Source organism: Poecilia reticulata, chromosome 3, assembly GCF_904066995.2.
Source record: "Poecilia reticulata chromosome 3, P_reticulata-male-v2, whole genome shotgun sequence".
In the NCBI taxonomy this organism is placed as follows: Eukaryota; Metazoa; Chordata; class Actinopteri; order Cyprinodontiformes; family Poeciliidae; genus Poecilia; species Poecilia reticulata.
This window is the reverse complement of record NC_088832.1, coordinates 15,715,981-15,737,057: the sequence shown is the minus strand read 5'-3', so window position 1 is coordinate 15,737,057 and position 21,077 is coordinate 15,715,981. Positions and strand designations below refer to the sequence as shown.

The 21,077-nt window shown below is 39.3% G+C and overlaps 2 protein-coding genes across 2 annotated transcripts; one reads left to right on the top strand and one right to left on the bottom strand.

The window, feature by feature from the left end:
* The first annotated feature begins 508 nt into the window (after positions 1-508).
* On the top strand, positions 509-8,564 carry dpep1 (dipeptidase 1). The gene is made up of 10 exons (XM_008405129.3): positions 509-1,000; positions 1,237-1,363; positions 2,113-2,245; positions 2,500-2,650; positions 3,709-3,778; positions 4,380-4,556; positions 5,522-5,606; positions 5,750-5,825; positions 5,976-6,111; positions 8,136-8,564. Exons 1-10 carry the CDS (start codon positions 873-875, stop codon positions 8,310-8,312), a joined length of 1,260 nt encoding a protein of 419 aa, XP_008403351.2. The 5' UTR covers positions 509-872; the 3' UTR covers positions 8,313-8,564.
* A 150-nt stretch (positions 8,565-8,714) lies between these two features.
* Positions 8,715-20,712, bottom strand: slc22a31 (solute carrier family 22 member 31). The gene is made up of 9 exons (XM_008405130.3): positions 20,196-20,712; positions 17,376-17,479; positions 17,117-17,271; positions 13,513-13,681; positions 12,901-13,046; positions 12,215-12,323; positions 11,515-11,723; positions 11,157-11,268; positions 8,715-11,013 (listed from the first exon to the last, which is right to left on the bottom strand). Exons 1-9 carry the CDS (start codon positions 20,619-20,621, stop codon positions 10,569-10,571), a joined length of 1,875 nt encoding a protein of 624 aa, XP_008403352.1. The 5' UTR covers positions 20,622-20,712; the 3' UTR covers positions 8,715-10,568.
* Between the last annotated feature and the right edge of the window lie 365 nt (positions 20,713-21,077).

Sequence of the window (21,077 nt, the reverse complement as noted above, 5' to 3'; positions counted from 1 at the left end):
CAAGACTCTACCTGGCTCCTCCCTCTCTGGGTGAATGCTTTTCTAAACACTTCAGTCTATCAGAATGGTGATTTTTCAGATTTAATAACTTAGCTCCAGTCTTCTGCCATCCACTGCTGTACTTCCTGCAAAAGTTCAGTTTGACCTTGATGGCTGTCTGTCAGAAATGACTTATTTCCTACTCATGTTGCCACTGCAAGCAAATGTAATGCTGCCTCAGGTGCAGAGGTACACCCATCCACCTGCTGCCACCATTGAGCAAGCTCTGCGCTGGTGGTAATATGATTCAGTCTCATGTTCTCATGTTTTCATTGTGCCCCAGTGCGCTCAGCTGATGTTTCATACTGCTGTCAACCCGGGCCCCTTCTTCTTTAGTGAACAGTCATGCTTTGAGCGTTTTTTTTTTGTTGTTTTGTTTTTATTCTTTGTCTGCAGACAAAGTGGTTGATTCTTTTATAAAATGTATACTTGTTTTACAGTAAAGCTCTGGAAAATCTTTACAAAAAACTTATTTTAGGCCACTAGAAAAGCAAAAATAATAATACTTTCTCCAAAAGAATAATGGACACTATTCAAAATATTTGTAGTGAATAGCAGGAAAAAAACCTGTCAGAAAATAAATTACACATTAACCAGCATAAACTGACACGACCACAGGTTATACTTGCAGTTGAGCTACTTATTACACTCTGTGATTTACTGACAAACAGAGAAATGACAGAGGAGGAGCAATGAGCTGACATTCAAACTGATCAGTGCTTGGAAAGGGGTAGAAATCAGCTTTGACCCAAACAGAAGGACAGACTGCCAGGACAAAAAAAAATTAATTTTGCAGCAAATATTAGAATCTGAGATATTTTGTATTTAAAGAGATGTCACCCAGGTTGATGTTGTCTTTATCTCTGGCACTGTGGATCAGCTGCTGTGCCGTTACCTTGGCTGAGGACTCATTCTTGACCAGAGCTCAAGACCTGATGAAGGCAACGCCGCTTATTGATGGGCAAGTTCAAACGTCTTTTGTGCTGATCTTGGTTCTCTATATTCTAGTAGCAGCAGAACTTAAAATAAGTGATTTTAAGTTCAGGTTAGAAGATTTGAAAAGCCTACAGTCTTTGTAATTTATCAAACCGATCTGCTAGAAAGTTTGATCTTTTCCTGTCTGATCACAATGGATATAATTTTTGACTATGACATTCTTGTAGATTGTTGACTTTTATTATTTGTTTAATAAAACAGCCACAATGACCTGCCTTGGCAGCTTCGACAGAACTTCAACAATCAACTCAACAAGGTGGATCTCAACACACTGGCGACAACACACACCAACATCCCAAAGATCAGGAAGGGGCAGATCGGTGCACAGGTACGTTCAAAACAGGAACTACTGGAGACCAACTATCTAAAATATAAAAGGTCTTTAAACAGAAAGAAAGAAAGAAAGAAAGAAAGAAAGAAAGAAAGAAAGAAAGAAAGAAAGAAAGAAAGAAAGAAAGAAAGAAAGAAAGAAAGAAAGAAAGAAAGAAAGAAAGAAAGAAAGAAAGAAAGGAAGGAAGGAAGGAAGGAAGGAAGGAAGGAAGGAAGGAAGGAAGGAAGAAAGAAAGAAAGAAAGAAAGAAAGAAAGAAAGAAAGAAAGAAAGAAAGAAAGAAAGAAAGAAAGAAAGAAAGAAAGGAAGAAAGAAACTAAACATCTCTCATTACATAAGGAAATGATGTAACATTCAAAATCTATCAACCATTCAGTTGTCATTCAACTCTATGGTAAGTCATAAAGTTGTAATAATCTAACTTTATGGCAGTAAAACACTGTAAAAACCCTAAAAGCCCAACTGGTCTTGGCCAATCAGGTTTGGCAGATAAACAAGACAGAAAACATTACAGACTGAAAACTGCACAGGGAAAAAGTCACAGTTTTGAAAAACTAATTCTCAGGTGATCTGAAGATCTTTCTTCATTGTAACCCAGGAGAACTCGAGGCTCAGAGCCTCAACTAGTTTCCTCACCCAAACAAAGTTTGCAGCAGGCCAGAAATAAATGCAACCGTTAAAAAAAGCGTTGAATTGATTTCCACCTGCTCCATGTGCTTTGACACAATGTCTTGCGCTGCTCTCTCAGTTCTGGGCGGCGTATGTTCCCTGTGACACGCAGTACAAAGATGCTGTCAGACAAACTCTGGAGCAGATAGACGTGATCCACAGGATGTGTTCAGAATACCCAGACACTTTCCAGTTAGCCACCAGCAGCAAAGGTGAGGCATTTGTCGTTCCCAAAGTTAGTTCTCAGAGGGCCAGCACCCTGCATGTTTTAGTTCTTTCTCTGCTTCAACACACCTGAATCAAATCATTAGATCCCGGGAGTTGGACCATTTGAATCGGCTGTGCTGAAGCAGAGAGATCTCTAAACGCCCTAGATGACGGGAGCTGGACACTCATGATCTGGACCATTTATGTCCTGCGTTTAAACAGCCGTGTCACTCTGAGTCACCCATTTTAACCTGCACAGATATCGAGGAAGCCTTCAGAGCGAATAAGGTGGCCAGCCTGATCGGGGTGGAGGGGGGTCACTCCATCGACAGCAGCCTTGGGACTCTGCGCATGATGTACCATTTGGGCGCCCGTTACATGACGCTCACGCACTCGTGCAACACACCCTGGTGAGAGCAAGCAACACACCGGATTAAAGGCATTTTCATAAAAACAAACATACGTCCAATTTAAATGTAAATAAATGAGCGAAAATTAAGATTACAACAATCCTCTGGATTGATTGTGATAGAATCCAGAGTATGATTTAAAAACTCAAGCGGAAACGTTACATAGATTGGATTGGTAAGATGGATTGGTAAGAGAAAAATACATTATGAGCTGTTTTTTAACTGCTCTGTGAATAAATGTTTCCAACAAAAATCTACTCCACAAAAAAACTGTCCATTAGCTTTGGTTCAGGTTTCATCGTGGAGAGTCCGGGAGATTCCTGCAAGTCTGTCCCACAACGTATCAGATTACCTGGATATCTGGGCTGGTTTTGACATGTTCTGCTTAATGACCCAGACTACAATCAGGAGAGATTGTGTTGTCCCTTAAATAAGACTTTGAACACCAAGTTCTCTCCGCTTGCAGCTGCGTGTTAATTGAGAAGCACTACAGAGATTTCCAACAAGTTTAAAGTGCCACATGAATGTAGATCAGCCTTTTTTGTGTGTTAGTGTGAAACTTCGATTCAGGTTAAACCTGCATCAAATTGTGATCAGCACTATTTACTTATAAGCTCTACTTAGATTTCTCAAAGGTTAGATGACTCCATCACCATGAACATCAACGGAGAAAGAGTGAAGAATTACTGTTTCTCAGTAAAAGTTCAACAACATTGTATGTTCATTATATTTCCATATGATATAGACACAGTGCTTAATTTTCTTTCAAAATAAGACTTAATTACTTAAGTCTTCTTAATTATAAAACAGAAATAAATAGCTGGATTCGGAATAATGTTTGCAGTCATCTTGATGTTCACACATGCTTATCAACTTTTTAGTGTAAATCGTGCACAAATCCTTTTGGATTTAGATTAGTTTGCAAATTACTCTATAATGTCAAAGAATCACCTACTTGAGGGTAACAGATTGAAACAATAAATATAGTTTGCAGGATAAAAACATGCACTGTGGTTTTCACTTAGATTATGTGCAAGTGACCCATTTCTTCTTGTCAGGGCGGACAACTGGCGTGTGGACACCGGAGCAGACCCATCTGAGCATAACGGCCTTTCTGCTTTTGGCGAGGTAAGAAGAAGCAATAGAGATGATTTGACTTTCACAGTCGGATATTTAACAGATTACTCTGTGATTGTATTCCTGCAGGTTCACTGTTACTGTGATGTATTTTACATGACCTGTGTACAAAAAAAAAAAAAAGAAAACTGGGTCTGATACAAGTTCATCTTGTGAACTGCTTCATGTTTTACTGCCTGACAACACTGATTGATTTGAACTAGGCTCTCAACATCTGTTGTGCAGGATAAGATATATATGGATGGACATATGCTTAGCATGATAAGACTTCTGTGGTCAGGGCTCTGAATGGACAACGTTGCACAACGATTAGTGTTTGATAATCAGTGAACTCATCCAGCTAGAAAACGGATAATATATACAGAAGAGACTTATCTGCTAATATGTGGGCCGCCTTGTTGCCACAACTCTTTAGATCTGGTGCTTTTTGCGTTAATGATTGTAAAACGACTGTTACATGGCAGAAATCGACGTCAGCTGCCGGAAATAGAACTACACGTGGAACATGAACACAGCTATTTACTGCAGGCGTTGAGGTGATTTGCTAAGAACTATATTTAAATGTTATTTTCCTGTTTGGTTTGATTGACAGAAAGTGATTGCAGAAATGAACCGTCTGGGGATGCTCATCGACTTGGCTCACGTGCCTGTAAAAGTGATGAACCAGGTCCTGGACATATCCAAAGCTCCCGTTATCTTCAGCCACTCCTCTGCGTACGCCGTCTGTCCACACAAGAGGAACATCCCCGATGACGTCCTCGTTAGAGTGGTGAGTCTGTGTCTAAACCGTTGGGTTACTGCAATACACAAAGAAAAGTACTTAGATAGCTCCTTAACGTTTTTTTTTTTAAATTGTGTATCCAACTAGTTTCATAATCCTCAGTCCTATAAACACCGAACATAAAAAGCAAATTTAAAAATGTAGATTCACAGTTTAGAAAGTTAAGATATCCCGTCTCTAAACAAATATGCAAATCCAGTCCTTTTGCATTTAACTCTGTAAAAATGTACTATCATTCTAACGATAGTTTTTTACTATAAGGGTCAGTCTTGTTTTTAGAAAAACAGGATGCTTTTGTTTTGCATGAAATCTCTTTTTACAAAGTATGTCACAATTTAGCTCAAATGCTTCTAAGACATGCAGCAGTTTTCAGCATTGCTGTTGCTGAACATGTGACTTTGTTACACTTTAGCTTCTTGAGCAATGTAAAAATGTGACCTGAGAGAAGAACTCAATTGCTTAACAGGAAATGTGCTAGAAAGCAAAATTTGCCTTTGTATGAAATTGCAAAGATGAGAACTTGTTGATTTAGTTCAAAAACATGAACTCTTTCAATACAGAGCAACTAATTGGTTATTGTTTTATGTATATGCATCCTGCCTGACAGTGAGAAGACAAAACAATTATAAGAAATGCTTTGGCAACTTTTGTTGCTGTAGATAACAAACTTTTAAAACCCTTTTATGGTGTCATCAGAGCTTAAGTGAAACCTTATAAAACAATTCAGTTCATGTCATACACGCTTAATGACCACTATCAAACCGCAGTCAATAAAATGAGAAGGCATATTTTAAGCTAAATCATTAAATATTATCAGATCAAGCAGGTGTGTTCTACAATAGATGAGGCGGCAGATTAGATTAAAAGCTTCGAGTCCAACTAATCAAAAAGGACAAATCTCCGTCCATCATCAAAGCTTCAGCTTGTCATGCCGTATTTCTTTCTGACTCTAGAATAAAACCGGAGGAATTGTGATGGTGAACTTCTACAATGACTATGTGACGTGCAGCACGACGGCAAACCTCTCACATGTGGCTGGTAAATTAGCAGTCTTCCCATAACAGCTACTGTAAAACTAGTTAAATTGTAACATTTATCATCTACCTTAAAAGCAAAAACACACACAAACCCCCGCCCCCTGTCCTTTCACTTGATTGTAAAGTTTACTGCTCTCATTGCAGATCACTTTGACCATATAAAGAAGGTGGGCGGCGCGGATATTATTGGTTTTGGTGGAGATTATGACGGAGTGCCCAGGTGAGTGCCAGTAAAAACCTCGAAGGAAGATAAGCAAATTTTAATCCATCAGCGTTTTCACACAAGCCGGTCTTACATAATCACAGTTAAATACAATTGAAGAAGAGTTTTCCAGAAGATTTTTTTTTTTAGCTAACGTTGTTCTGTCAGGGTTCCTGAGGGTTTGGAGGATGTGTCTAAATATCCCGACCTGGTGGCTGAACTTCTGAGGAGAGGGTGGACGGATGAGGAAGTGAAAGCAGCTCTTGGCAACAACCTCCTCCGGGTCATGAGGGAGGTTGAAAAGGTGAGAGCTATGTACTCAGCATTAAGCTTGTGAACTGTTTTTAATATTTTAACTGTGAAAGAAAGAACAGTGAGTCAGAATTAAGGAATAGAAAGAAGCATAAAAGACATCCTTTTGTAAAGAAATAATGATTAGTTCATCTTGTGCAGCTATGACAACTTCAGCTCTTATCGAACACTTAGAAAAGTTTAAATAGGATTTTTTTTTTTTTTACCATTCTTTCTAAACAGCATTTATGAGGTCAGACACTGATGTCGGATGAGAAATGCTTGGATCACAGCCACCACTCTAATTCATCCCAAAGCTGTTCTGTTGGGTTGTAATCAGACCTTAATTCAGGTCATTCAGATTTCTCCATGCCAAACTCGCACATCTACAGGTCATGGACTTTGATTTGTGCACTAGTGAGATAAGAAGGAAACATCCTGAACTGTTCCTGTAATGTGGGTATATGAGCATTATCCAAAATGCTGAAGAGCCAATTCCATCTCCTGAGAAATGGTCCAATGCAATCATCTTCTCTGCACCGAACTTCACACTTCACAAATGCAGTCAGACAAGTGTCCTTCTGCTAGCAGCTGGTTTGCATCTAATGTGTTACAGTGAACTTTGTGTTGTAAGGCTTTGATGAAGCTGCCTGACCATAGAAACCCATATCGTGAAGCAGCTCTCTATCCTAATCAGAAAGCCACACAAAGTTTGGAAGCCTATAGCTGCAGAAAGTTTACATCCTGCTGCATCCACCGACCTGCTCTGGAATTATACATGACCACTTAATGGCTGAGTTGCTATTGATCCCAATAGTTTTCACATTTATTTATTGCACAGGTGATATCCTATCACTGTGCCGCTCCAGATTTCACTGAGCTCCTCAGAGTGACCCATTGTGGTAGCAGGCCAAGGTGCTGATCTTGTAAATATTTGGAGTTTGGTGACTCATTGTTGCAATACAGTGTAGGTAGTGAAACAAGGTTTCACTACTTACCAGTGTAGGTAGTGAAACAAGGTTAACCCTAACCCAAACTTGGGTAACTTGGGGTTACCCAAGTTTGGCTTATATAATTTAATTTATGTGCTTTATTTTTGATTTGGGGAACCTGTGTTTGTTATTAAATCAATGTTTTTTTTGGGGGGGTTATGTAGCACATTTCAACAACAAGGCATTTCAAAGTGCTTTACATCTTAAATACCCAAAAATATAAAGTCACAGAACACAATCGAAAATGGAAACATTACATTTTGCCATCATTACACATCAGATTGTAGGTTAATGTTTCATTGACTGTGTTTCAAAAGCAACTCTAACCAGGTGGGTTTTTAGTCTAAATTTAAAGGCGCTCAATGTTCCGGCTGTTTTGCAGTTTTCTGGAAGATTTTTCCAGATTTGTGGCGCATAGAAGCTGAAAGCTCCTTCTCCATGTTTGGTCCTGGGGATGCAAAGCAGACCAGAATAAAAAATTATGAAGCGATTGCTGATTTGAATGGCTTACAATAAATCTTTAAAAGCTAGCTGACCTTATTGCACCTCCACAGCAATTTGTACATATTTGAATTATACACTATGTCGGAATGACCTTTAGCAACAATGGCAGCTGGACTGTGCTCCATTTGGGATAAGTTAGAGCAGCTTTTTCTTTTTTACCAGTCTTGCACTGTTGTTGTCCAGCTTCAAGTTTGATGTATTTGAATATAAACTTTAAGTAAGAATCTAAGGATTTCTACACTAAATCACTGGCTGCTTTAATGCTTAAGTCAATTTTATTGGACCACATTATTTGACTTAAGTGTAGGTCTGCACACTTTCAGAGTACAAGGCAAAAGCATTGTTGATTAATTGTTTATTTTAGGTCATATAGTGCAGATCATAGGAAATTAATATATATTCATTCATATTCTAGATACTTCTAGTGGCTTTCTTACTGCCTCTTTTCCATGAAGAACGGATTTGTGAAAAACCTGTGTTTATTGATTAATGTGAAATCAGAATCAGCACACACATTGCTTGCTGTCGTTTCTTGCTTAAGGTCAGTGACACGATGTCGACCACCTCGCCGGATGACAGTCCTATTCCATACGATGAGGTGAAGAACCCCTGCAGGACGAGCTACGGCTACACCGTCTCTGGAGCCGTTCGTTCTCTTAGCACATTGACCCTTTTGCTCGTTACGGCTTTCCAGGCTGTTGTGACGTTAACAGATTAGTAATCACCTCCGCAGTGACGTTTTATTAAATCTTAGGATTTGAAAACTTTAATATTAAAGCTCTTTGTCCTGGTCAGCCTTCAATTATTTTATCAGTTTACTAAAATACTCAAGTTACCTAACAACAATTACTCAAAGTAGAGCTTAAGCTCAAGATCAAAGGATACATGAGAGGGCAAATCTTAGACTCTTATCTTATCTACTGTATCCAAGAGGGTTTTTTTCTCGGAGTGAAGAATGATCTGCACTGGATGCGAGCGCTTATGTGAGAGAATAGCTCCATCTGGTGGTCTTTGTAAGACACTACAAGAGCATTTATCAACACCTTTTGGCAAACTGCTGGACAAGAAGGCTAAATATGTCTGATTTCACTGGATAATAAAACACACAAATAAAGTGTCATCAACTTTCGTATCTTTACTTTACAGAAGCACCATTAACGGATCACTAAAAAAGGACATGAAACTTGAGTTACAGTAGAACATTTTATGAAAACAGTGTCATTTTCTTTTGCATGAGGGAAATCCTAAAAAAAAATTCAACAGATTAGGTTGAATCAGGAATCTGATCTACATCACCGCCTTTCAGAATTTAACCGTAAACACAATTACTTAACGTTTTTAGTCATTTAGATGCCCAACAGTGAATGTTGGTTCTTGCAAATCCCAGAGCATTCAAGCGTCAGTGTGTTGCCATAATTCAGTAGTTTATATTCCATTTTTTGTCAGCCACACAGTGGATAAAACATGTTTTAATTAATCAATATCTTTGCTTTCATCTCAGAGGTTCAACACACACTACACCCAAACACACTTGAGGTATTTATGTGAACAATGCTTGTTAGAGGCACAAAAAATACCTGAGGATCATCATCTGATTGATTAAGTAACTCATTGAAAACTGCATCAACTGGCGCCCTCTTGTGTGCTTCACAGGAACAAATTATATCAATCTGAGGAAGATAATCATCTGCAGAGGAAGAACAAACTTCCCAGGACAGGCATTGGAAAATGTGAGGACAAATGTTTCAAGAGAACCATTATTACTTTTAACAAACCTGTGAACATTGGCAGCATGTAACTCAATTTTTCACCACAAAGCAGAAACCAGCAAAACAGTGTTTTAAATTAGTTGCTTGTCAGTGTTTAAAACAGCTACTTTTCCAACTTCCTGCAACAGCAAGCAGCACTGGAGTGCTTAAAAAAAAGCTTATCTGTAAACCTTAAGAATAAGTGGAGGTTCAGATTCACTTGTACATATTGCCGTTATTTTAAATTACCATTTTTTTTGGAGCTGTTCTTTGCTGCTGGTATTATTGAGATATTCTTTAGCTACCACATACTAATGTTTTTCAGGAAAACAGATGAATGGCTGCAGCACAAATTACCAATTATAAATGAGACAATTAGTTTTTAAATGGGTTTCTGTGGAATAGCTTAAAATAGACATCATCTTACCTGCAGTAAGGGGAGTCAAACTAATATTGGAGATTGGCTAGTTAGTGCCATCATGTTACATTTGTTTAATCAACTCCCTCTTTCATATAAGATGGGGCAAATACTAAGTAACGTTACACCTAATCACTTTATTATTATATTTGAATATATTTTCATTTTCTTAATGAAACAATATGACAGCAGAGCTGTTGAAAACTGCAAACTGATCTACTCTACACCAAAAAGAAAACACGTTACACAGCAAAATGTGTCTTTTCCTGTGACATATGAAGAAATCCACATAAATCAGAATATACGGAGGCAGAAGTTTCATGTAGAATATTTTGGCAGTAACAGCAGCTACAGCTGATCAGGAGGGGAAATGGAAACAACCATTATGTGCAAATGTGACTAAGAGTAAAATTACTGAAATATTTGAATGTCACAGTGTACATTTTCTCTAGAATACGTCCAGCTCGGATTCGCTATACTGACATGGCTACTCACTACTACCACCAACTTCACACAATCCCATATAAAAAAAATGATTTGAAAGTAGTGTACTACATCACCACAGACAGAACTGTTGCTTATCACAGTCCAGTGTAAACCTTTAATATACTTACTAAAGGTTGGATTAGAAAATGCTACAACTAAAGGCTCATGAGCTGAAATCAAAGAGAAGAAGTGACTAAACCTTCTGTAACAACAGACAGATATAAGGTGCTCTGGTGTCAGCTCTTTAGGCGACACGCTTTCCATCTGAGGTATCTTTGGAAGAAGGGAGTAAAATCAGTCTGCAGGAGGAGGCCGACAGGTTTTACAATGCAACGTCTTCCTGTGTCTCGTTTTCTCCTTTCTGCGTGTTGCTGCCCGGCAGCAGAGGCAAAACAGATGGCCTAGCGATCCTGTATGGCAAATTATCTTTGGTCAGCATCTTCCTAGTGGCAGAAACCAAGCGGGAATAATTATCCGGATTGTACTCGGACACCGGGGGCCGCGTGCATAACAAAGGCAGACAGTCTTTCTTCTGTTGGGACAGGAAGAGAGGCGGCCGTCGCTGGCTCTCGCCCTCCTTCATGGAGTCCGGGAGCGACTTGCGTTTGCTTTCAGGCAACAGCATGATGCAGAGCACGGAGAGTATAGCGAAGGAGGCGAAGATGACGTGGTGGAGGAAGAAGCCACGCTTATCCTGGAGCTCCATCATAGAGGAGGCGGCCATGCCAACACACCCCGCCGCCAACACCAGGCCGAAACAGCCGCCTCTGACAGAGAGACGGAGGAATTTAGAAAAGCAGGTCAAATAAAACTTTACTCACAGCTTCCTAACCTAATATAAACTGGAGATAATGTCAGACATACATGAACGGACAGCTGCACTGATTACATCTAAAGAAGAGACACTCACCGGACCACGGTGGGCATGACTTCGCAGGCGAAGAAGGCACTGAGCATGGCAAGAGCCTGAGAGAACAGCAAACCCACCACAGAGAGGACCAGCACCAGCCCGCTTTGGAGATCTGAGACCAGAGCAGCAACAACTTTACTCAGTCATCACTGGAAACCTTTCTGCACTTTTACTTTAGACAGAAATATTGCAGCATTTCAAAACCCCCAAGAGCAAAAAAATCCTCAGTTATTAGTCGAATGTGGTCGGTTTTGGTTGAGAATCTAGTGAAAAACACAGCTAGAATCTTCCACTACGAAGAACAGATCCCATTATTTCTGAGTCCAACAACTTGGTAAATGTGAGGCAGAGGACGTACACTCTGTGAGGGCCAGCAGCAGCAGCGAGGACAGTCCGGTGACGATCGCAGACAGCAGCAGAATTCCTCGCCGACCAAAGTGATTGACACACAAACAGATGAAGACACAAGCCAGGGCGCCCGTTATCACCCGCAGGAAGTACTTTAAGTAGAAGTTGTAAACGTCCAGGTTTCTGGTGAAACAGTACTGGATTCCTTTTCCAATAAACCTTCAGAGAAGACAAAGTTATATACATGTTTACATTTTTTTAAAAAAGAAGATTGACCAAAAATAACTTTTTGAAATGTTTTATTCCATGCTTCTGATGTAAAAACTTATTTTTTTTTATACTAACTACGTTTGTCTAACATGTCATTTCCATGTTATAGTCCTTCCTCTCAAGGACTATAACACACATCATAAAGTGTTTTAATTCTAGCATAAATTGAAATACTTATAAGGTTTTTCGACATTTTTGTGCTAGAACTACTTAACTATTTTTTATCAAAAAAGTGCATCAAAGAATCTGTTGTTTGATGATTCATTTAAACCCAAAATGTCAAAAAGTTCCTCATTTTTATGCATTTAATAAATAAAAAAATTACACGATATTTTTGGTATTCAACTGAACATAAAAGAGAAAATTGGGGAAAAGTTCTGATCTGTAAGTTAAATCTTTTTAAAACTCAGGACAGAATAAGAGATGAAACAAAAACTCACAGAGTGAAGCTGAGAATGAGACAGTTCTTCCAGATAACACGAGTCTGTCGAAGCTCCAGGACTGAATAGTACCTCGGCTGGTGGTCTTCTCCATATGCAGAGTCTATTTCTAAAATAATAATAATAATAATTTAAAAAGTGCTTGAAAGAAGGTTTATCAGCTTTAGTTATAAAGAATCAATCCTAAAAATATATTTTTAAAAAAGCCTTCCAGTGTCTGTTATTATGTATCTGTATAAAGTGTCTCATTGCCATCTAGTGGCTATAGGAGAAATTACAGTTTTGAACATAATTTTAAGTTCACAATTTTAAAGCATAAACTAAAACAAACTTACAGATTTGAAAAATGTAAATTAATCAGACAAAAATAAAGATAAAATACATTTATGATGGCATATTAATGCTTTTTTTTCCCCCAGAAACAATCAAAAAGTTCAGTCCATGTCTGACATTGTGAAAACGAGCCTTTCACATCACCACAATTAAGAAACATTTAAACACATTGACCATTCAAAAAACACAGCATTTTTATTGGTGCTTTATTTGTGGGACTAATTAGATCATTTTCACAAAATTTGCTGCTGAAAATGGTGAACCTGATTTGTTTTCCAGAAGCAGAAACGATTAAATAACCCAACATTTGCATTGTCAGCATAAACAAGCTGTGGCACGCAGCGATGTGATACCTGACATCAGAGTTTCACCAGGATACATCTCATCTTGGAGACAAACGCCGTTCCTTTTAGTAAACTCCTGCAGGCTCCTCTTGGCCTGAGGAATGTGATCTGTGGCCAGCAGCCAGCGGGGAGACTCAGGAAACACTGACGCACAGCTGTGGAAAACAACGCTGTTATCATTTCTCAGGGAGACAGCATAGTTTAAACATTTCTTCCTCTAAAAAAAAAAAAAGAAAAAAAAAGGCTGAAACAGCAAATCAATGCAAAAACAATTTCCAATAAAGCAGTGCTAAAACAGGAAAACATCACCACAATTTCATGAACAATCCCCTGAGGGCTTCGGTGAGCTTCCTGAGTCTGTACTTGCTACTTTTAAGGGCGTGGTTGTCTCTTATGCATGAAATTCATCATGGAGGTCATAAAAATAGTCGTTAGATTCAAAAAGACTAAAATTCATAAAGAGTTTCTCCTTCAGGATTTTGTTGGTTTAATTAGGACGATGTAAGTGCATCTATTAGAAGCTCAAAACCGCTCCAACCTTCATTAGCATCAGACTGTTTTTGTGGCTAATTCACAAAGCACAGGTGGGACATAAGAGGTGACTACTTAGATGTGACTCACCACCAATAGGAGATCAGCAGAATCAGAGGCAAAGTGGCAACGGCCTGGAGAATGGGCCAATCGTGACACAGAATGGCGAGACCTGGCAACAGCAGCTCCGCGGAGACGGCAAAGAAGCCGCCGATCATGGCAACCATGAGGCGATGGGGAGGGTCAGAAAGCTCCAACCCTGAGAGAGAGAAAGAGAGAGAGAGAGAGACAGGAAACACAGAGAGAGGATGCATGAGATCCAACCAAAGCTGAGGCAGAAAGAAACACTTGTGTGGAGCAAATCCATTTCCCGTCATAAAATTTATTTTCCCCTCATACATAAAAATTAACAGATTTGCAGACTTCCTGTCCAGTCCGACAGTAAAATTCTCCCAGAGTGGCATGATTTACTTCTCCCTTTCAAGGACTTCTTATTGTAATTCTCCAAGAGCCTGGTAGCTGCCAATCAGAACCAAGAGTCATTGATAGATAAACTAATGGATGAGTTGATTGTTGAACTTGTTATAGACCAAAATATTTCGAGTTGAAAAAAGAAACGTATCAACACCAGTAAACCTACAAATGTCAGATTGTACAGGTTAAACCTAAGAAATGGAGAGCTCTGTATGTTGAACTTTGACCTAGTTGCTCTGCATGTGTGGGATGATAAGTATCTCACTTCCTGTTCTCATCTATGCCTTCAGTTCTGTCCTGTTATTGTTTTCTGCTCTTCGTGAGGAAGCTGCTTAGGAAGAACACCGTGGTGGAAACTTTCTCCTCTGCACTCCTCTCCTCACCCCACCAGATATCAACCTGACGTCAAATTAAAATAAATAAATCAAATTCATCTGGAGCCAGCAGAGCCCTGACCTTGCAGGAATGTAGAACATCAGAAGCAGATTAAAAAAAACAATCAGTTCAGCTCGTTTCCATGGTACCGAGGCAACATATCACCATAAAGAATTACGTTCTTCTATCCAGTAATGTGTTAGTTGAGTCTTTTCACGCCATTTTGAAGCCTTTCAGGCCAACATGTTTAAAAAGTCTGAGGCTTGTTAGTGTGAAACTTATGAACCATGCAGGTCTCCATTTAGACACAGGACCGTAAAGCCTGATTAACTTGGACCCGTAGTAGGGATTGATGTGGCACACTTGTGAGAAAGCTGTAGATAAAAAAAAATATATGATGACTTTGATGACAGATTACAGCTCTAAGCATGACTCAGAAACCACAGCAGATGGGAAAACTCCAAGCCACAAGAAGACAACTGGAAACATTTTACAGTAAAACTTACTCACTCCTTTTTAGCTCTGCTGACAAACCTTTTGTGGTAGAAACTCCAAAACACCGACCTTGCTGTTTTTCGGTCATTGTGGCACTAATTTGGTGGTATTCTGAAGAAATATTTGTGTCCAAGCTTCTATATCATCACCTAAAAATAATGGCTTCGGGCATTTTTTGCCAAAATTGACATTTGCCAAAATATGATTTGGGTTAAAAAAAGAATGGCAAAAAATTATTTGGGTCATTATTAGGAAGGTGATGATATATCCACAGATTGTTTTCTTCATCATGACGTAATCTATAGAAGCTTCACATGATGTGGAAACCAGCTCTCTGTTCTCCACGTGAACAGTTCCTACTAAATCATCTCGAATACTGATCATGCAACAAGTTCAAGTCTTTATTTCATAAACATTGATATTTCTCCTGATTTAAAAGTAGGAGGAAAGGAATGACGGATGAAGCTAATCCTGATCACAAGAGTGGTAATCTTAAACAGAATGTCTTCAAGAAATCAAGTAATGTTTCACAATTCACTTTGTATGAACTTACATAGAAAGGTTAGTCAAAATAACAGCTGTGGATTCAGGCTGAGCAGAAACGTTGACCATTTTAAACACGTTTCATTCACTATTCGTCAGTTACATTCGTCTAAATGACTGTGAATAACTGATTAACACAAAGAGGTTTGTAACGAAAAAGCCCCTAGGTCATGCGTGAACATGTCATCTTCAGTGCATCAACTGTACGACTTTAGAGTCCTAATTTAATTACCTGCCTATTGGTTTGACGAGTGGATACAATGTGATACAAGAAATTGAATTATTACGTATATTAGTGATGCTAATTGTACAGAGAAGATCTTTGTTACGAGGTCATCGGGGACAAGAAGAAGAAGAAGTGGGACCATAATGGATCTTTTATTCCATTTCTGAGGCTCTGCTAAAATATGAGCAGCAGAGACACTGATAGACCATTCAGCTGCAGTACTGTTATATTTCATATATAATGGAAACATGAAAAGAATCAGCAACAGCAGCTTTTTTTCCTCCCCCCCCCATTTAAAACTACTCATCTGAAAGCCTTGTATTTAACAGACTGATTCTTTACTTTTAGACAAGAACTAAAAGTTATGTTTCTTTTTTATCTGTGTGCCTCCTGAAGTGAACATGAGATAACACAGATGGGACGGATTTGTAATTTGCCAACAGGATTTCGTCTCATCTTCCACAGATAAGTTGGGACTTTGCGCATGTATTGGGGTTTGTGTTATTTTTAGTTCTTATCTGATCTCATGTACTTTAGATTTTTTATTTAGTTAGTTTCTCAGTTAGTTTCTCTCCAAGATACTGAAGCCCCCAAATTTTGTAATTTTCACATCAACATTATGTAACTTTTAAGTGGCGCTGAATTGTTTGAAAGATCAGAGTTATAAATGATCCATCTTGGTGATAAATCCGGCTGCAGGGTCATGGGTGATGTAAATGTTGTAGAACCAGTTAATAAGATCTTTGCTGTGTAGTTGGAGGAAATTAGTTTCACTTGAAATCACAGTGAAGATCAGGTGTCATTTATTTATTTTACACGTCAGATGGTTTCTTATTTACAACTCTGGCCAGAAGTTTACATGAACTCCTTCGGGGTATGCTTGTCACATTAATTTTAGGGGTTTATTTTGTAGCTCTGTTCCTGGATGGATTGGTTATAGTACAAATGACTAAGTGGCTATAAAAACAAAAAAAAAGAATTTATCTCACAAATCAGAATCTACTGTGGGTTTTCTCACACAGGTAAAATGTATGAATACATGCTCAAAAAACCCTCTCCTATTATTCTCCTAAATTCCATATTAATCTCATGTTTTCTTGTTTCTTTCAACAGGTTTCTGTCATGATTCTGCCAGGAACAATGGAGACAGACCTACTTTTTAACCAGCTTCTGTAACTTTTCGACAAGGTTTAAAAACAGGTTGAAGTCCATTCCAGAAGTGTGATTTGTCCAACCAATTTTAATTTGGTCTGGGACAATTTTACAAACCATCTCCAGGTGTTAGTTTGGGGATTTTAGTCCCAAACTAAAATCCCCAGATGAAAGAAACATCTGGAACATCAGCCTGCTTATCCACAGCAAAGCAAAATTTCCTTTGCCAGGCAGTGAAAGGAAGCCAAACCAACAAACAAGAACCTGGTGCAAACCTGCAACCTTAAACCTGACTGAAACACGACAAAATGTCTTCTACTTCTACTGATGTCCATCAGTTGTCAGTGGAAGAGATGCTTTGATCCGAAGCACACAACAAGTTGATTAACTACTGAATATGGTGCAGGAAAGCTTCCCAGCCACACTTACTGAGGATGTAGGAGGACACAAACACGCCAGCGAGCATGGCACCTTGACAGAGGCGCAGCATCAGAAACATCAGAGCGCTGCTGGACAGACACACGGACACCCCAAACAAGCTGGACAGGGTGATGGAGAAGAGGAAACCCCGGCGACGACCCAACCTGAAAACGAGTCAATCAAAATAAACAGATCAACTTAAAAAGTTATGACATAAATATAAATCTATATTACTTTTGGGAATACAGATTTTTGGATCGTTACTTACCAGTCGCACAACGAACCCAGGAAGATGTATCCCACAATCCATCCCACCATGAAGCAGACATGCTGCCGGGGGATCTTCCATTCGTCCTTACAAACCAGATTCCACTGCAAATGTAGGAAGGAAGCAAACACATAAGTTCACCTTTATAGAGATAAAATGGTCCATATATGTTTTACTGTTCTGGGAATTTTAAGTGAAGGTTTCATATATGCAGAGATCAGATGAACCTAATATCTGACATGTTTTATAAAGACACAAAGATGATAAACTGACTGAAGTCTCTGTGTTGAGCACTGTGTCCAGCAATCTGTGCAGAAACTGATAAAGAGAACATACAGTATAGACAAAGCTAATAAAAATACCAAAGTGACTGAAGCTTTAACCTGTTCTTTTTTCCATTGGAGACAGTATGAACCAAACATATTTCCTGTTTCTGTACCATTAGATTCCATTTAATAAAATCTATATCTTCCCGTTTTACTGGGCAGCAAACAAATAGGCTGAACATTTCACCACTTCTAATTTAATTCACTTTTATCTGTATGCGGTCTACTGTTTATAACCAAAGTCATGTTGAAGTACTTCACTGGAACTGTTATATTTACACCCAACTTATTTCAGCCCACTTTATTCATAGGAAATAAAGACTCAAAGGAGAGGCGAGAAATCATAAAAATTTGAATTCTGTCATAAAAAAAAATAAATAAAAGTGTTTAATTTAAGTATGTACAGGGCACAAGCTGCACTCAGTCCTTAAGTAAATGTCAGAAGACAGCAGGGAAACTGTGACAGGAATCACTGTGAGGAAGCGGGAATGCAGATCATGTTGTTTCTTATTGAGTTAAGATGCCTGCTGACAGGGTTATTACATTAGAAAAAAAAAAAGCTGTGCTTAAAGTTGCAGTCAGCGCCATGCCCGACTGGTACCAGCCAATGCCTCTACACATCCCCACCCATCCTCCTCCATATGCTCAAAAGAGAGGAAAGATGTACAAAACAAAGAACTTATTATGAAAGACTGTACTAATATACAATATTACCCCAACAAGATTTTAGAACAGAAATGGCAAATTAGATAAAATACACCAGCAAAGATGGTCAAAAAGAAAGAGACAATAAAATTGTAATTTATAACAACCAAAGTTGTTTGGTTTTTTTGTGCAGCCCTTATCCAAATTCATAAAAACTATCCTGTTTTAAGCAGCACAAAATATATAATGGTGGGATGTAAACAAGCAACAGTAGCACCCGTGACGATTTTACCCAAAAATAAAAAAATAAGTCTGCTAAAACAAGACAACTCAGAAACATTTGCACATCCACCTCCCATTGTGTTCAAAGTGAGGCGTGAATTATTATTCATCTATAAGTTATATGTTAAAATAAAGTGTGTTAAAGGTGCGATGTACAAGATTCCCTGCCATCTAGTGGTCAAGTCGCAAACTGCAGCTACTGTAACTAGCTATACTGCAGCTTTTCTTCTAGGATTATGGAGGATAATGAAGCGACCACATAAAAAAGGTAAGCAGTAGCCTGTAATTGTTCTTTACAGGCTACTGTTGATACATGATGGCAGGCCAGCACTGTTTTATGCAGTAAAACCAAATACTAAAGCTGTTTCTGCAGCTCCAATACGTTTTTTTGTTTTGTTTTGTTTTGTTTTTTTGCATTTTTACCTTTGCATATATTTGTCAGTTTGAAATAGTTTCAACGTATTGGTCAGACTCTTGGTAATCTCATTCATGCTATAAGTTGGTTTCAAATTGTTCAGTGAAAAACTAAGTCCAATGTCTCAACAAGCAGAAGATGTGGATCTTTATAATGTAGATAATTCAGTGCAGTTCAAATGAGAGACACACATCACAGCACATGCACCCAATGAGCTTCTGTTGTTTTGTGGGACGTTTGTTTTAAACACTGTTAAGCTGTGTGCAGTTTTTCCAATTGTTCAAGATTGCCTTTTGTCCCGGGGACTGACATAATGGGCCCAGGGAAGGGAGGCGTTCCGGGTCTCCGGAAGAAACTAGAAGGCTTCAACCCTCCCAGTGCCACAGATTGTCAGAGACAAGAGCAGACAATCATCTGAGGAATTAAGCAGAGGGGAGGATACAGAAGAGGAGGAGGTGGAAGAAATGACTTGTAATGACCTTGTGCTTTTCAGGCGATTCTACTGCTGGCCGCAGACATAACTGAGGTTCAGGAGTGTTTTAAAGTTTACTAACCCCCTAGAAATACTTTGAGGTTTTTTTTTCATTGCTTCTCGTCAGCATTTTGCAGGGTGGATTATTGAGCAGCAAACAAAACAGAAGATAAAGACGTGTTTATAGAAGCTGCATGCAAGAAACCTAAGGTAAACACCATGTGCCTGGGTGGCGACTGTTGCACTCATGACCCCCTCAACCTCCCTTAAAACTTCATTTCATTCACTTCGTCAGATTCAGGACTGGACATTTATGCAAATTAAACTGGACTCACTAAGACACATGGGCAGCTTAGATTAGCACAGATGAAAAGGGAGAATGGAATAAGATTCTGGAGAAAAACAAAGTTTTAACCAGTTTACCTAAACCTGAGTAAATATTGACCAACAGCTGACGGGAGCCAACTTTAGGACACATTAGATAAACTTTAGCACGTCTGCTGTAGCAAGACAAAACAAAACAGTCACCTAATTTGTTGGGTTATATAACCTGAGGAAGCAGGTTTGAGTTGTTAGCAAGTAATGAAACACGGAATCTGTAGATTAATTGAACACAGTTGTGATTTTTGTTGTTTTTTTGTTGGTTTTTTTTAGCAGCTTTAATGACAACAGCCTCCTACCTCCGTCAGAATGTTGCTCTGGAGTCCCACCACAGTTGGGTACTCCCAACCTATGCTGCAGTTTTCCTTTTCCCGCGGCACTTTTCCGGATAAGTCCGTGATATTTGCGGGATACTTGTAGCGCTCACAGTGGCTGAATCCCTGGCCGTCCACCCAGGGAATGGTGAGGTTCAGGTAGGTCTCCCCGGAGTAGTTACTGAAGAAGGAAGGCAGCTGCGTCGGGTCCGTCTTGCAGTAGTACAATTTCGGGATGTGGGTGAAATAAACGTCGCTGAACAGGTTCAGTGCCACCGCAAAGGTGGGGAACCAGCTGAACACGACCGCGACCCGGTTGTACCGTCCGTAGCCACCGATTTGAGGGAAAATCTTCGTCTCGTAATCCATGGGGAGGCAGCAGCTGGCGGAGGCAGACGCTCCTGAAGCCATTCCCGCAGCGAGTGCACCCCGGCCGCAGCCTCTCGGCGCAGGCAGCAGGTAGGCTCCGGGGAGGGGGCGGGGTCTGCGGGTCACACACACTGACACACAGCAACATGACACCTGCTGTGATGACTCAGAAAATGTCCAGGGGTTATCATCGTTTCCCTGGTTTATTGCTTTTTCACAAGCTGAACCAAGTTCCAATTTACTGTTACCAACAGATCAGAAAGTTGGGTTTCAAATTCGCAATATGTATCTGGGTTATGCTGTGGTGCAACTTTAATGTTCAATTCAGTGTGATTCAGGTTAAACGTTTTCTGCAAAGATGAGTCCTTCAGAGCAATATAAAACCAGGCTGATGGCAAGTTATCCCTGTATCTGATTGAATGTTTGAATCATTTTGTTGTCGTTGCACAAAGTTACAGCAGTGAAACTCAACAAAATGTTATGCAGGAAGGCAGCTGT

What these genes read in the sequence shown, in the direction of transcription:
- dpep1 (XM_008405129.3), top strand. Translation starts at nt 873, where the DNA reads ATGTCACCCAGGTTGATGTTGTCTTTATCTCTGGCACTGTGGATCAGC. An exon ending in GCAACGCCGCTTATTGATGG is followed by an intron (nt 1,001 to 1,236) that starts GCAAGTTCAAAC and finishes TTAATAAAACAG; the next exon opens with CCACAATGACCTGCCTTGGC. An exon ending in GTTAGCCACCAGCAGCAAAG is followed by an intron (nt 2,246 to 2,499) that starts GTGAGGCATTTG and finishes TAACCTGCACAG; the next exon opens with ATATCGAGGAAGCCTTCAGA.
- slc22a31 (XM_008405130.3), bottom strand. Translation starts at nt 20,621, where the DNA reads ATGGCTTCAGGAGCGTCTGCCTCCGCCAGCTGCTGCCTCCCCATGGAT. An exon ending in CTGCTGATCTCCTATTGGTG is followed by an intron (nt 13,047 to 13,512) that starts GTGAGTCACATC and finishes TGTTTTCCACAG; the next exon opens with CTGTGCGTCAGTGTTTCCTG. An exon ending in TGGTGAAACTCTGATGTCAG is followed by an intron (nt 12,324 to 12,900) that starts GTATCACATCGC and finishes TTATTATTTTAG; the next exon opens with AAATAGACTCTGCATATGGA.